Source organism: Coturnix japonica, chromosome 3, assembly GCF_054131305.1.
Source record: "Coturnix japonica strain WE chromosome 3, WE-NBRP24, whole genome shotgun sequence".
NCBI classification, from domain to species: domain Eukaryota; kingdom Metazoa; phylum Chordata; class Aves; order Galliformes; family Phasianidae; genus Coturnix; species Coturnix japonica.
Window position 1 is genome coordinate 21871871 of NC_140665.1, and position 16247 is coordinate 21888117.

The 16247-nt window shown below is 41.1% G+C and overlaps 1 protein-coding gene across 3 annotated transcripts in view; it reads left to right on the forward strand.

Moving 5' to 3' along the window:
- The first annotated feature begins 9171 nt into the window (after nt 1–9171).
- Nucleotides 9172–16247, forward strand: part of DISP1 (dispatched RND transporter family member 1) — a 35758-nt gene continuing 28682 nt past the window's right edge. The window contains exons 1-3 of one of the 3 annotated variants that reach the window (XM_085541177.1): nt 9172–9299; nt 15202–15305; nt 15432–15732. In XM_085541177.1, the coding sequence (XP_085397303.1) occupies nt 15233–15305; nt 15432–15732 (374 nt within the window). In that variant the 5' untranslated portion in view covers nt 9172–9299; nt 15202–15232. Of the gene's footprint in view, nt 9300–9517; nt 9685–15201; nt 15733–16247 lie in introns of those variants that run through there. The other 2 variants (XM_015857268.2, XM_015857270.3) reach the window with 2 other exon arrangements.

Genomic DNA, 16247 nt, shown 5'->3' on the forward strand with positions numbered 1-16247 from the left:
GAACAAGAGCCCTGACCATGTTAATCATGCTCTGACTGATAGACTGAAGGGCACTGATGCTTCTGACTGGTGTTATGGTAGCCATGCTAGTAGAAAGTAATGCAGCAATTGTGATGAAAATTTACATAAAATAATTATGTTGTTGGATTGTTGCAAAGCAAGAAACCCAGGAATAACTCCTTCAGTGACCTTACAAATTGTAACTATTTTTAATATTGGCTTTGAACATCAATAATTTAGTTTTCCTCCATCTTGTCCTAATAAAAAAAAAATCCCTACATATGGGGGCTGGAACTCCAGTTTGTAAGCATTTGAAACTCAGGTCTTCGGCTTGTTATTTTGTGAGAATTCCAAACTAGTTCAGCAGTAGCCTGTTTTATAGAAATGATTCAATCAATAATTGTGCCTAATAAGTTGTGCCTAATAAGCAAGGCTTAAGCTTAGCCCTGCTTTGCAGTTCTGGTTTTGTATTTTATTACATTTTTTTTTCTTGAGCAAAATTTTTAAGTTTTAGCAAAATCTATCAACTCAAATGCTATTACTTTTACTGAATATGATATAACATACACTCTACATACATTTATACTTCTGAATAGACCTTGATCATCAAAGTCACTGAAGGAAGCGGGTGCCGCTGAAAGAGTAACCACTGTTTGTTCTTGCCTGATATGGTCACCATCCTTACGCCAGGAAATGTGCTTCTGCAGGTATACAGTGAGTTGTATTTGAGGAACTTACTGTGATTAAGACTAATCTGTGAGTAGGAAGGGAGGGAGGGTGATGTAGCATGTTAGCGTGATAGGCACTTGCATTATCAAATTATCGCCTAGCACTCAAACCCCTTGTTCTATAACCTGGCACAAGCATTCCAGGCTCCTTTCTCTTCTTCTTTCACTGTCCCTGGAAATACATGCTTTGCCCTCACTCCTTCCTTAGTAGCTGAGGAACTTGAGGTCGCCTGTTTGCATTCTGCATACACAAATATTGCTAATTCTGTCCAATGTCTCATGCTTGGCCATACCACAAAGCCAAGAAGAACACAGGTGGGTATTTTCTAACACCTAGGAATGATTTCATGTGTGTCGTCTGAGTGCTATGAGCAGATCCCTGTTATGCCTTAAAGTGAGAGAAAGAGCAGTGAATGTGGCATATAGGTGTGAAGAACAAGTCCTCTGAAATGGATTGGGATGCTTTCTTTGATTTTGTTTGCTTATTTTGTTTCTGTCTAACTTAGTTTCTTTCTAAAGTGAAGTCTTTTGGAGAGTGTGAGGTTTGTTTGCTTTTCTCACTGTTTTAGTAGAATTTACATTTTGTGCACTCGAATGAACGAATAAAATAAACTTGGTTCACTTTTCTCAGTTTGTGAAAATCCCTGATAGATTTGTACAGAAGTTGGTTCGGAAAGAGCACATAGTGTGTGAATATGGGTATCTTCATGTAAATGGGTTGACTTTCTTGTTGCTGCTCATCAGTTCTCACTGATTGACTGGGCCTTGAGTCCTTGCTGGGAAGGTCAGTACCTGACGTGTGCATTGCTCACATTAAATCAGTATCTTGCTGGTGACTGTTAAATGCTCTAGACTAAACAAGACTGTTCTGTTAAATAAGATTTTAAATTGTAAAAAAATTTCACGTTTAACTACTTCGAGACTGGCTATAAAGATTCAATGGTGAGTAATAAACAGTTCTGTTACCTTTATTAAAATTAGCAGTGACCATGCCCTGAAACAGGTATGTATTCTAATTAAGTGAACTGGAAGGGAAAGAGCTGCAAAGGGACAAAACTTCTCATAGCCATGAAACTGCTTTGCAGCTGCTGTCATAAGGCTGCCAGAAGTCTTCAATAGCTTCTGTCTGGTATGGAGGTGTGGGGGGGTAGCACTCTGTACAACTGTACTTCTGCTGGCATATACCCAGTCACTCTGGTTTGCCAGGATATATAAAAGGCTTTCCATAGTTTTACTCTGGAAAGACCAAAAATTATTGGTCTTCTCTTAATTCCCATACCCTCGTTTCTTGTGCCCCAAACCAGACTCGCTCCTGGTGCTTCAGAGTCCTGCAGTATTTCGTGATCCTCAGATCACAGCTATGCAAAGGAACTGTACTCCTAAATACATTTCAGAGGCTAATCCTCTTCAGATTCCTTAATTCTTATGCGTAGAGAGTTAATCTGATACGACAATTAATCTAAGGAGTAGATCTAAGTCTTGTGTGGTCAGATCTCCTAGAAATGGAGCGTATTTAATACATATAAAATGGGTGGCATGTTTTAATTAGAAAAAGCAATATCTTCTAACTGAATTGGTGACATACCTCATAGACACTGTAGTATAAGTAATCAAAGTCTGATCTTGAATGTGATCTTTAAATAGCTATCCAACAGTACTTACTTGATTGTAAATCTCAGGAGTTATCACTGGATTTGAAAAACCTGCAAGTATGTCATCTTAGACAACTGTTCCACACTGGATGTCTTCAGTGCAGAAATTGTTTGTTAAATGGACTGCGTGTAGAGATATTGTACTTCATGGTTTATTTCTTACTAATACAATAAAAACACAATTGCTATACATCCTGTGCTTTTCAAAAGGTTTTTAGAATTCAGAACTAATTGATTGAGGTTTTCTGCTGACGAGAATATAGTTCAGAACTGTGACTCCAGAGAATCAAGTTTTTAAAGATACATCTCAATATCCTTGGGCATAATATAAAAGGAATCAATAGCTTTAGGGGGGGAAAAAAAAAGAGGTAAATGTTAGTTGGATGTTTCATAGTTTAGACTTGTCTCAAGTTTTTCAGCTTAGAAGAGCGGATCAGACAGATGTGTCTCAAACTTACTTCAGAGAGCAGCTTTGGAACTGATGTGACTTATGTGTGGTAGACAGTCACTGGAGTTTAGCCTAAACAGTGTGAAATCAGAGAGTCCCAGAGAAATCTGACATCTCCTTCTAAAGGTGTGAAGGCCGATGCTGCGAAAAGTCTGGTTCCTCATGGATCTGAAAGTAGGAGATGTTCCCAGGCTCACATCTGTTTGCCAAGAGACAGTGAGAAAAGATTGACTTCACATTGCCTGCGCTCTGTATGGGCAGCTCTCTGAAAGGCGAGCGGTCTAGTGAGCAAACATTGAGTTTGTGCTCAAATAACATTTTCTCTTGCCTTGTCTGTCAGGCCTTCATTAGTGTGTCAGTACAGCTTACATCAGATAAAACCTTTTCTATGGGCTCCAGCAATGTTTACTCAAAACACTCAGATCTTTATTTTTATTCCTGAAGGAAAAAATGTCAGTGCTTATTTCACTTTGCTAATGAGGAGTGGTAAAGGTGTGATGGAGGCTGTGCACAGAGGGAGAGCAGAGGAGCTTTTTCATGCAGCGTTTGAAGGCTTAGGCCATTACTTCTAGAAACCCCTTCAGAAAAAAAAAAAAAAAAGAAAAAAAAAAAAAGGATAATTAAGAAGTGGTAGTTGTTTTTTTCCTCACTGTTTTTCCGAAGCCAAGGAACTGCCTATAGGTTGAAAGCTGAAATTTCAATAGGTAGAAGTATGTCAGACTAACCAGAATTTGCTTTTAAGTGAGTAAATGGCTTTCTTTTCTTTAGCTGAGATGAAATGAAATCATAAGATGCATAAATGTAGTCTGAGAGTTTGATCTAGCAGTACTTTGGCAGTTGCAATAAGTGTTAAAGTTACATTTTTGGTTTTCTGAAACTTGGGCACAAAGCAATTGTCCCCAAGTTAAAAGTGAGAGAGAAAGTCACTTTTTCCCCTTTTTTTCCCAGTTAAAAATAGTAGTTAGGTTTTATGGACTACTGCTGTCTGGATTCTTCTAAATGATGGGGGAAAACAGAGTTTTGTTATTTCCTTGGTTATAGGCGAGTTAGTCATAACATAGTAATTACTGTAACAGAAACTGGTAAATTACACTTGGTAAAGTGTATTTCTCCCTTTATTTAGGAGAACCTACTGCAGTAGGAATTTTCACCGTATCATCAGGATGGTGCTTGTAATACCCTTGTTGTCCAAGTGGTGGAATTGTTGCTGTTTCTTATGTCGCGTGTTTGTTTCTGTTCAGGTAAAGCATCCTGTTATTTTTCCCTCTGTGTTCGTTCTGGACTGTTTTACAGGTAACATTCTACATGCATGCGCTCACATAAGGTACGCTGAAGTGTACTTTATTCATAGTGGAAAAGGTACACCTGTGAGAAAGGAATGTGCATGAGAAAATGTAACTGTGTAAACCTGTTTATGCAGCTGCATTTTAATGTAGCTTATTATTGGAGCTCTCTTTGCCGGATAGAACTGTTACAACTGAAGATAAGCTATTAAAAATTTCTCCAAAATGTTATGGACTTTCCATATTAAAGCAGTTTTGCAGATTATTTTATGTGGGTTTTCTTTTTTTTCTTTCTTTTTTTTTTTTTTAAGATTTACCTCTATTAGATCTTCACAGAAAAAAATCATTCAGCTCATGTTAGTGTTTCTGTACGGTAAATAGGTTGAACAAGATAATCTTACATTTCATAAATCTCAACCTTTAACATGCAGTGGTTTGTGATAAAACCCAGAATCTCAATGAAAAACAGTTAAAGAAATACTTCAGTGAGTCATTTTTTAGTTGGGAAAAGAGGACTGCAAAATGTCACTATTGTACTTAGAGAATCTTTAAAGAAAATCAATCAAAGTAGTTTAGAATCCTGCTTTATTTGTTTGTGGCATCATTGCCCTGACTTCAATTACACAGGGGACTGAGAAGAGATTGTTCTAGGCACTATGAGGACAGTGAAAGTCATTCTTTGCCCTCAGAAGTGTGTTTGTGTGCTTTGCCTTTTTGAGGTCATATCATCTGAAGTAACACAGGTCCAGCTTCCAGAATATTAAAATTGATCTGTTGCATAAAATGTAGTGTGCAGATTTCCCAATTATGAACCAGCAATTCTTTGTTTATTTGATAGAGGGGAAGAATCTCCTAAAACACCACCAAAAGAAACTGCAAACCCAAATCCACCAACAAATAGATGAGGAATAGCAATAGCGTCTAATGCTTCTGCATTACTAGTGCTGGTGAAGACTGCTTTGCAGAGTTGAAGGTTTTTCAGTCTCTTCATTTGCTTCATCCACAGCTTTTTTTAGGGACGTAAATTATGAAAGATCTTGTGATGAAGTCTGGATGAGTGGAAAATAGAGAAGGACAGCCAACTGACTTCATTCACGTCATGCATTGATCAGGCAATATTTCATTTTCATGGGACTGGCAGTCAGGTGGGAGTCTCTGTACTTAAGGCTTCAGCTGGAGACATGATGGTACTTAATCCATTTTGCTTATATTGCAACTTATATTTATTTCAAATTTTGTCTCCTTTATCCCCTGGGGGGAAGAAAAAAAGTATAGAACAATGTCAGTGTAAGAGGATGTGAGTTCTTACATTTAGTACCTTGTGTTTCATCCACTTGTCTTCTTCATCCTGCATCTCAGAGTGATAAACCCACACATTTAAGTACATTTTTTACTCCAGGGGCCTTTCTTATTCTTTTAAAATATTCTCATCTATCTGTGGCTGTGTAACCTAGATTGTGAATTAGCTCCTCTGGCTGTTCAGAGGCTCCAGAATGCCAATTTTGAGTTTCCATCAGAGGAATGATGCTTGATACCTGCAGCTTCAGTTTAGGTCTAAAGCCACTGAATCGCATCTGTACGGCTGCAGCCTCAGATAAATCAATCTGTCTTTATAACATATTTCTAGATCCAGGGCCACTTGGGAGTATTGTGTGGCAACTAAGTTCTCTCTGCAGAATTATGTGGTGTGACACGACTAGAGCTGAATTAGGTCTGGTAACATGATGGATCAAGTTGATTCAGTCTGATTAACTTCTGAGTGCTGTGTTCGTTGACATCTCCTTGTCTACTGCTGTAATCTGGAAAATCCCAGTGTATCCTTCTGAATAATTCAAGTAGCTGCTGCTAGCTCAGTATTTCCTCAGATGTACAAAACTATATGTTAGCATGAAAAGTAATGAATGATTGGTTCCCTAATGCATTTCCCTAACTGCACTGATGGATTTAAACTGCACACTGCCAGTACTAGGCCATAGCATCTGAGCTGCAATAACCAATATCATGGCCAAGAGAGGAAGTTTTGTAGTTGGATAGGAATTGTATTAAAAAATCAGTGTAGGTGTAATAAAATACTCGCAGATCATGTGTGCTACATACAGTCCTCGTGTTGTCTTTTTAACCTCTAATTAGCTCCTTATTTCTATTCCATAGTCCCTTATTCTCTCCATTTTATTAGCAATTCAGCAGAATTTCTGCAGTGTCTCAGCTGTCCTCTGCCTGGCCTTCAAGGATTCCAAAACCTCTAAGATTATTTTTTTTTCCTGAGCGCTTGCATAGTGCTTTAGCATCAATCTGTCCCCAGAGCATCCAGAAAGAGCCACTGGCTCTCCTATTAGAGTTTAACATCATCAAAGTCCTTCAGCCTCTCCTGATTTGGTGTCTCTGAAAGATACTGCTGTTACAATAAGTATCTGTGATTAATGTCATTAAGCTCAGAATCATGTGAAGGCATCCAGCCAAGAGAAGGGGATGGTTCTTGCTGGCATTGCCTGTTGTCTTCAGAAGAGGATGGTGATCAAGTCTGCGAGCCCTTCGTACTTCATCAGAATAGAGAGTAATCAAACTTCATACCCCATAACACAGTGTGTCAACCATACTTGTAAATACAACTCATTTTAGGCTAATCTTTTTATATATGTAGGTCGCCCTGAAAGTAATGCCTCAAATTTATGTATGTGGAAACAATAACAAAGAGAACCATTCTCAGAAGGAGTGGAGATGCACTGGCACAGGCTGCCCAGGGTGGTGGTGGAGTGACTGTCCATGGAGATGTTCAAGAACTGTAGATGTCATACTAAGGAACGTGGCTTAGTGGGCAACGTTGGTGGTAGGTGGACAGTTGGACTGGGTGACCTTAGAGGTCTTTTCCCACCTCAGTGATTCTATGAAAGTATAATTCAGTTAAATCTTGAATATGATGCTCCCCACAAGTTTTTTCTTTTTGTTCTAGAAGCTATCTTACTATTTTCACTGTTTTATATTGATGTGAAGCATATGATGAAAAATGTGTATGCATTTCCAGGTGGTAGATAGCATAGTGTTACTCATTTATCTTGTCTAGGTTTCCACAGATCAAGTCTGACATCTTCAATCTGTCTTTAATTTTTCTAAATGCTTCCATTCTTCTCCACCTTCCCCAGTTTTCCTGTGCCTGTACTCCACATGGTGCAGAGCTCCGTTTTATCTCCTAATTGTTCATTTACAAATGATGAAGTCAGCATGTGATGTCACTGGAGATGAGCAGCGGGATATGTAGAAACATTAAAAGCTGACTATGGTACAGAAGTGGACACTGAAAGGGATATTGGACAATCAAGGTTTTATGAGGATGGTATGTGGGAAAACGTTTCTTCTTGCAGCTGCTCACAGTGCTGAGTTTGTCTTTCAGATGCTGCGAAGCCAGTAATTGAATAGGTCTGTAACTCAAAAATATGACACAGTATTTAAATTTAATTTGCACAGGAAATGTTTTATTAGCGTAACCTATGAACGTACATTATATCTTCACTTTACTATCATGCTTGGGAACAAAGTACCTGCAGCGAGTTGATAAGTCAAGATATAGTAACACTGATCTGTGCAGTACATATAATACTGAGAGCTTTAGTAGGTTGTAATCCTTTTGATCTTTATAGCGCTCTTCCTCCCAGATATCAAAGTGGTGAGAAAACGTTAACAGGCCTTGAGATGTTTAGCGAGTAGATGTGGCACAGTATCAGCTGTAAACTGATATGCAGAAGTATTTGTGTAATTAAGAACTTTACAGTATTAGTGTTTTATTCACTAAATTAGTTCCCTGTAAAAGCAGTCCTGGATCACCGGCAGTGAATGGCTCCATGTTGGTGGAAGGTAGTTTTTCTATTGAAGAATCCATTCACGTCAGAAAACTTTTCTTCTAGATACGATGTTGGTGTTGTATGGAAGAGGGGAAAAGGGGGCTGCTGAACCCAGTAAAATTCTTTTTGGAAGTAAGAAAGGAGAGAAGCTTGGGTTTAAAAAATAGTTTCTTCCTTCAAAGTGTTGAAGGCTTTGAACATCTGTTAAAGGCCAGATCGTGATGAGCAGGGGGAGCTGTTGTGCACCTGAACTCAGTCCAGAGCTAGGATGCATATTTCTGGGGGAACACTGAGGCAACAGAGCCCAAGTGGTTCTTGTGGTAAGGGTAAAGATGCCTGTGAATGAGAAATTCCTTTTACTAGAACTGCATTCTTCACCCTACTGGGTCAACTTGGCCTGAAATCACAGCTTCATATGTTTAAGAGGAGGGAGAAGAGAGCACTTCACCACAGACAGCCCCAGGTGAGCTGGAACTGGGATTGTTCAATCTGGAGGAGAAGCAGGGGAGGCCTGTGGCTCTCTACATCTGCCTGAAAGGTGCTTGTGGCCGGGTGGGGATCAGCCTCTGCTCCTTGGTAGCAGTGATAGGATGAGGGGGAATGGCCTCAAGTTGCAGTTGAAACAACTTCTCAAGAAGGGAGGTGATGCGGTGGCACAGGCTGCCCAGGGGGGTGGTGCAGTCACTGTCCATGGAGTTCTACAAGAGATGTGGAGATGTGCCACTGGGGGACATGCTCAGTGGACTAGGTGATGTTAGAGGTCTTTTCTGACCTTAATGATTCTGTCATCTCTGGTTTCTGTTTGTTGTACCTTATGACCTGTAGGCAGACCGGCTCTCGGATTTGCAGTCCGTGCAGGTGGTTGACAACCACGGGGTGGAAGTAGGTGCTGGAGGTGGGGAGCAGGAGCTAAGGAGGAGCGAGGCAGGTTCCGAAAGCACTCCTAGTGACACCGGGCACTATTGTGCCCCCTTTCCCCGATTATTTCCCTCGCTTGCGTTTTACGGGCGAGTTGATTTCACTTTCCATTTCTATGCAGTCTTGTGTGTGTTAGGAGAGAGGTGAGGTCGCAGTGGGTACCCACCGCTGCGGAATATGGCTTTAATCTCCACGCTGGCTTTCATCAGAAGGATCAAAGACGGGCGGCAGCGCGAGTCCGAGGCCCCCATACACAGCACGGGAGTGCCGCGCTGAGCCGGGGGGAGGCGGCCTCTCCCCCAGGGGGGCCTGGCCCCGCCGTGCCCGCCCCGGCCCGGCCCCCGCCGCCGCCGGCTGGTCGCTGCGCGCTGCTCGGCACCGGGCCATTGTTCGAGCGGGCGGCTCGGGGCTGCGAGCTGCTCGGCCAGCGCCTGGTAAGTGCAGAGGGAGATCGAGCCGGGTGGGAGAGAAAGCGTTAAGGTGTAGATCTCGCTAGGAGTACTGCCCGCGTTCGGGTTATTTAGGCTGAAACGCTGCTTTGTAGCCTAAGAGGAGCGCTCCGCTTGCAAGAGGGAGGCGAGAGAACAGAGAGAAGCAGCCCCGCGTCACGCTGCGGCTGTCCGAGCAGATCCGCTGTCATATTAACAGCGGCGGGGCCGTATTGCCGTCCTAGAGCAGCTGGGCACGGGGAGGCTCCGGCCGGGAGGGGAAGCGGAAAGGTCCTGCGGGAGAGCGTCGCTTTCGAAGAAAGTCGGTGTGAAAGTGCTTCCCTGCCTGGTGCTGCTCTGCTGCCGGATCCCAGCTTTGTACCTGTCTGAGGTGCCGTGGAGCAATTAGCGCTGCTGTCAGAACAGGGGGGGGTTGCTGTTGTTAGCAGCAGATGCTTAAAAGATTTCCCGGTGTAGTTTTCCAGGATGAACAGAAAACCTGTTTTGAAACAGTTTGTCAAGAGGTTCCTTAACATGCGGTGTGAGGTGGTGGATGTGGTCAGGACAGTGGGAGGGTAGCTGGGGTTGTATCCTTAGGAGAGCTTCTTTTTGCCTCCATTTACAGCTGTAATAATGTAAATGGCGCAGCAAGATGAGCCAGAAACCTGTGGGACTTTTAATACAAGTAAATAGTTTTAGATGAAGAAAGATGTGGGGTTATGTGTGTGTTTGTGTGTGTTATCCCCCTGTGTAAGCAGGATTAGACCTATCTTGGGTCAGAATTTTTGCAATTATAAAAACTTAGATATCTTTTGTATGGTAATGGCAAGTCAGCAAGTTGTGTAAATAAGAGTTGGTGTGATGAGACCCTCCCAGCTGTAACCAGTGCATTGGAACTTGTAACAGATCTCCCTATATTGAGGTGTAGCTGCCTTCCAGAGCCAGGTATACTTTTCTTGTAGGATGGCTTGTTCTCATCAGGTCTATGTCTCTCCCTTTCCAGAACTCTGGTTATGTGAAGCTCTTTCTGCTCTTTATATATATATATATATATATATATATATATATATACGTGTGTGTGTGTGTGCCTGTATATATATATATATATACTTTTTTTTTCTTTATGCATGTATGTTTAACTTATTTTATAATAATTTAATCATGGCACCAAACTTCTAGAAAAGAATTTTCAGGGCTCCTTGTTACTTCTATTTTTGGCTTAATTATTATGAGCTCTGGCTTTCTAGCTAAAGCGCTGTGATTGATTTCTTTAAGCAATGCCTGGCAAATGATTTCTGTAAATGGTCTGCTGTTGTTTGTGCCAAGAAAAGTAACTTTAGCTTAAAAGCAAAATAGATGTTTGCATTTCTTGAGCAATCTTTCCCACCCTCTGCAGCCTTTCCCAGCTCCCACAGCTGGTGGTGGTGGTGAGTGGCTTTGTGTGCCAGCTTGGCAACACTGACTCACCAGTGCCCATCTGCACCATGAGCTACGCGCTGGCATGGGGACATCTGGAAACTCCCTGTCACAGGAATTGCCATTCCTCAGCCAGCCTGCGATGCAGGAAATGAAATCATGGTGGCTCAGGCTCAGGATGGGACTGCTTCAGAGCAGGTCGGGCTGTATGGAGGAATGGAAGAATTGGCTCCTTTTTTTGGGTCTTTTTTTTTTTTTAAGAACTAGGTACAAAATGGAAGAGGGGAGATTTCCATTCTGGAAATCCCTTCTGCTTCCTAACTGTCTTCTAACTACTACCTCATGGTAGAAGTGCACAGACTGCTGAAAGTCTGCTCCTTACCGGGGAGACATTAATTGGGAAAATGTGTATTTATAGACTGCTCAGAAAATAGATGGACTGTAATCACTGCTCTCAAAAGTAGGAACTGCATCATATTGATCCTCAAAGTGCGGCAGTTGCATTAATCACATAAACCCGTGTGCTGGTGAAGGAATCTTCCTGAAGATAAACTGCCTGAAATGTACTTCAAATACCTGAGAACAAAGTGGAAGGGACAGGGAATCCTTGTTTCTAGCGAGTGCCTGTGTTTTGTAAAGTGCAGGCTTTTCAGGGAAGACCTACTGGTTAACAGCTGAAACAGAAAAGCAAGAATCAGGGTATTGAGAGAAACCAAGCACCACATATGAATGCATAAGAGCTAGAGAATGTGAAAAATGTCTAGCTGAGAGCCAAAATGGAGATCAACAACCATAAAACATTAAAAAGCTGTTTGTCTTGCTAAAGAACACTGCAGTGATAGATAACTAGATGTCTCCCATTAAAAAAAAAACAGTATCAGACACCAGGCACCACCTGTTACTTCTGGAAATGCTAAGAAAAAGCAAAGATGCAAAGAATTTTGGTGATGCGAAGGAGGAGAAAACCCTCCTTAGAGTGGCTGTGTGCTCACTGGCACAGCAAATGAAGTCTGGAGAGGATTTATCCAAGTTTACAGTTTGAGACCACATAACCCATTTGCCACATGAAAAAACCTGTAGCCTCTTAAGGGACTGTAAGTCCATTATAACATTTCATCTGGATGGAGACTTAATAGGTAGCTATGGGATTGTTAAATGTTGCTTATTTCGAGAACGCACTACTTTATGAATTAAACTGCTTTAGATGAACTTTTGACATGAAAAGACTTTTTTTCTTTTTTCTAATTTTTCTTTTTTTTTCTCCTTTGGGCAGTAAGTTCACATCCGAACCACCCTGCTTTGTAGCGGATAGGTCTGAAAGGACCACTAAATCCAGAGCGGTTCATTTGGCTGATGGGTAGGATGTGGACTGCAGCTGCAAGGCTTTCTGTAACTCTTCAGTGAAACTTGAGTTTTGTCCTACCTTAAATTAAATCAATAAATAATCTTATAAAACAGTTTAGTTTTATTTTAGTATAAGGTGGAGATTTTGAGTATATGCGTCTTTTATTAAATGTTCTTAAAACCCCAACAATGCAGAACTTAGCTCTTCTAACAATCTACAAATTATCTGTGCTAATACACCATGTTATACTAAATTTCCACTACATCCTTGCCTCTTGCTCTTGCACTCTTGTCATTCTCAATTGCAGGCATTATGAGTCCAGATGGGATTTGTTGAACCAATGTTTCTTTAAGTCTTTTTTTTTTTTTTTTAAGGAAACTTTAAAGTGAAGAAAAAAATAGTTCAGTTGAAGCCAAAGGAACAGGTGAACTTAATCCAAGTCTCAAATGAACACAGCAGTTAGAGAGCACCAAATCCTACATAGTTTCAGTGTGGTGCTGCATTACTTTATTTCCTGAAGGGCTTGCAATGTAGATGGCAGATGTCTGCCGAGTAAGCCGTGTTCATTGTTAGCTCTACAAATAATAAAGAGATTACTCCATAAAACCGTCACTGCGTAGCCCTGCCTCTGCAGGCTGTGGTGCTTTCCAGATATGACGCTGTTCCAAACTGTATGGCTGAATCTGTTCACTAGGCGAACAGAATCAGAATTATGTTGCTCAGATGTTGTGGTGTTGCTGCTGGACCTCTGGCTTGTCTTTGAATTTACTGGTTTCTGAAGAGTCATCCTGAAGATTGTGTTTAAACTGAAAGCATGCAGGTAGATATTGTATCTGTTGAAAATAAGGATTTTGGTCTTTGATCATACTAAATGTTAGCTGCAGGGCTGGCTGAAGTAAAAGCCATAACTCCCATGTTACTGCTCAACAAGGCACAGACACCACAACCATCCCAAACCTGCACAGAGAGCACTGGTTCTGAGGGCTTGAGCTATAAGACTGTGTCTGTGCTGTGGATTCACCTCATGCAGAAATGCCTGCTTTCCTTCACACAGTGATGAGAAACAGCTACTAAAAGTTATGGAGTGCTGTCTCAACTACTGCACACACAGATGGCCTGGGCTTAAAGTGAAAAGGATGTGGTTTGTCTTTTGGAAAGACTAGATAACTGCAGCATCTCCATGCCTCATGTTTGGTTGTGATAATAATTTGTGGAGCTGTAACTTTTATTGGTTTACAGTTTCAAACTATGATACAGTCGTGTCAAACTGGTTTAGAAAAAGAAATGTAACCCCACCAGTGTGTGTCCTAACTGTTACATAAGTGATGATGAAAATAATCAGCCAGCAGTGCCCAAAACACTGCCAGCCCATTCAGTAGGAGCTTTCTCTACTTGGCTATCTACTAAGGCTCTGTCCACTCCAGTGGTCTTTGAAGCTGCCTGCAGTTCTGACCGAACTCAACTGTTCAAACACAGCAGCATTTCACATCACCAGTGCATCTCTTCAGCCCGAAACAAACTTTAGCTGACCACTTGAATTTACTCTCTGTGTTCTGTGAAAAGTCCTCAAGGCGCTTGACATGGGGAGGGGGTGCAGGGCAGGAATGTGTGGAATTAGACTCTGGAAAAACCTCCTGTGCCGAGTGCTTATCTAAATGCAAGTGACTTCCCAGGGAATCTGGCTCTGCTCATGATCTAGAACAAATAGCCCGGGATTAATTTTCGTTTCAGAAGTGAAGGATTTAGTTATGTCTCAGGGAGATCCCGCGCAGGGGGGCTGCTGGGGGCAACATTCCTCTGTGCAAAGCACTTTCTGCTCAGAATTAGCATTCAGGCAATTAAATAGCTCAGCTGGCTGGGCAGGCTTAGCGCTGAGCACTCTCCAAAGGTAGCAGAGAAGAAAACAAGTTAGGAACTTTCTTGCTTATCTGTCTTTGTGTTGTGTCTTTCTGTAAAGTTCAGTGTCTGTAATGCAAACCTTGCAATTTCCACTTGTATTGTTGTTAAGTTCAGTATTAGGTAGCTAACATCGCTAGCCAAACTGCTTGTAATGAATTGTTTCTAGTTTTTAAGCAACTTGTGTTGGGTTATTCTTCCAGGTCGCATATATGTAATTAGCATCTGTCTTTCCTCATTGCTCTTAATCTTTTCTTCTCCCTCCCCATCCAATAAAGCTATGTTACTTGCAAAGCAATTTCTTTCATAGGTCAATGTGATGTTTCGCCTTTCCTGTTACTTATCAAAACAATTTAACTTACTTCCAACTCTCATTAAAGCACACTTATAATTAACACAAGGAAATTGGCTATTCTAAATTTTGGTTATTGAACTAAGCTCCTTGTGCATCTTTCCAAAATAAATAGCTTTCACTGATTTAGGTTTTCCTCAAAAACAAAGTCCTTAATATTTTCAATAAAGTGCATTTCTTAATTGCCTTTGGAATACGTCACGGGATGGGTGAGTTTTTCAGTCAGTAGTAATTGAATCCTAGGATCTTTTTTAAGTTTAGGAATGACATGTGATTGTATTATGAATGTTCAGTGTTCATAACAATTCATTATGAGCTTCTGCTAAAGACCTGCTCTACCATCCAACAATTTTGACAAAGGTTCGATTCATTTAAAGGAAGCGTTTTTAAAAGAATATCATCAAAAATATGAATACTCGTGGTTTTCAGTAGAAATGGGAGGATGAGAAGGAAAGTTACCAAAACCACCACGTCGGTGATTATTAAACAATCTATGCTGTGTGGTCCTCTCTTCTGCTGGCTTTCAAAGAACGCAAGCAAACTGTGTGGTGCAAGGTGTGGATGGTTACGCAGTTTACACTGAAGTCTATTTTCATAAAGAGTGGCTGTTACTTGGTCTTATACAAAATGATCTTGTTCCCCTGCTTCTCTGCCATAACTTGTTGGCTGTGACCCAGAGTCTGTCATTTGAGTTATATAAATGTTGAGCAATTAAACCAAAACGTAACATTTTGTTTAACAAGAAGGTCCTTCAGAGCCTTCCTGACTGTATGTATTACTCCTTTCCATTTGGCTATGAAATGGTGAGAGGAGCTTTACTAATTTAAAAAGTAAAGTTATTTCTGAGCATCTGAAAACACAGCAGCTCTGTAAACTTCTCTTTATTTTTATTTCTTCAGGAACATCTCTCGTCCATCAAGAACTTGGAGCATGGCAATGAGTGATGTCAGTGAGTCTGTGGTCCTGAGCAATGGCAGCATCTTGTCAAATGCTACCAGCCCAGGTATTGTTGCAACTAATGATGGAGACGTTGCTTTCCAGCAACTCCCATCTAAGGAAACACCAAGAGCAAATCCAAATGGCTGCCTGCAATTTAATGGTACAATCAAACCATCCTTTCTGCCTTTAGACAACCAAAGAACTCAGCAGATGTTGTCACAATGCTGCCACCCTTGCCCATACCATCATTCTTTAAGTAGCCATAATAACAGGCAAGAATGTCATTCGGTGGTTGGCAGCTCAGCACCATCTCCTATGACTTCGTGCTGCATGCAGCCACATACTGAGTATTCAGCATCTGTTTGCCGAAAACACACACCCATATATCAGCCTGCCTGCTGTCTTCAGCCTTCCCCGTCCTTCTGCCTTCACCATCAGTGGCCTGACCATTTTCAGCATCAGCCTGTGCAGCAGCATATAGCCAGGATAAGGTAAGCAGTTTGGTTGGTTTTTTTTTTTGGTTTTAGTTTTCAGCATGGGTAACTGTTTTGTAAATGTTTCATGAATACTTAATTACCTTAAAAACAACAGCAAAAGCAAAAATAAAATCAGAAGATCCAGAAGAGATGAATAGAATTTCTTCCTAAGTGTTCCTACAAGTTGATCTTTGCATTACTGGCGTAACTTTTCTCAGAGGGCTCCAATTTGGGATCATGTTGTGCTACATGAATATTTTTGAAGCAAATTAGTTCTTTCTAGAAAAAGTTGCTTTTTCTTCCCGGGGATTGTTTGAAAAGCCCATTTCCAAGACACAGTGTTACACCTACATTATGTGAAACAAACAAATGCAGAAATAGCTGAGAGAGCAGTGAAAGAATGTGCAATGTCTGCGTAGTTTAACCAGAGCCCATATTTCCTCCAAAAGATGCGCTGGAAAATATTTTCAGCAACTCCAACCGTAAATGAACTGACTGTTTTTTCTTTGTCAGACCATCTGTTTCAGTGA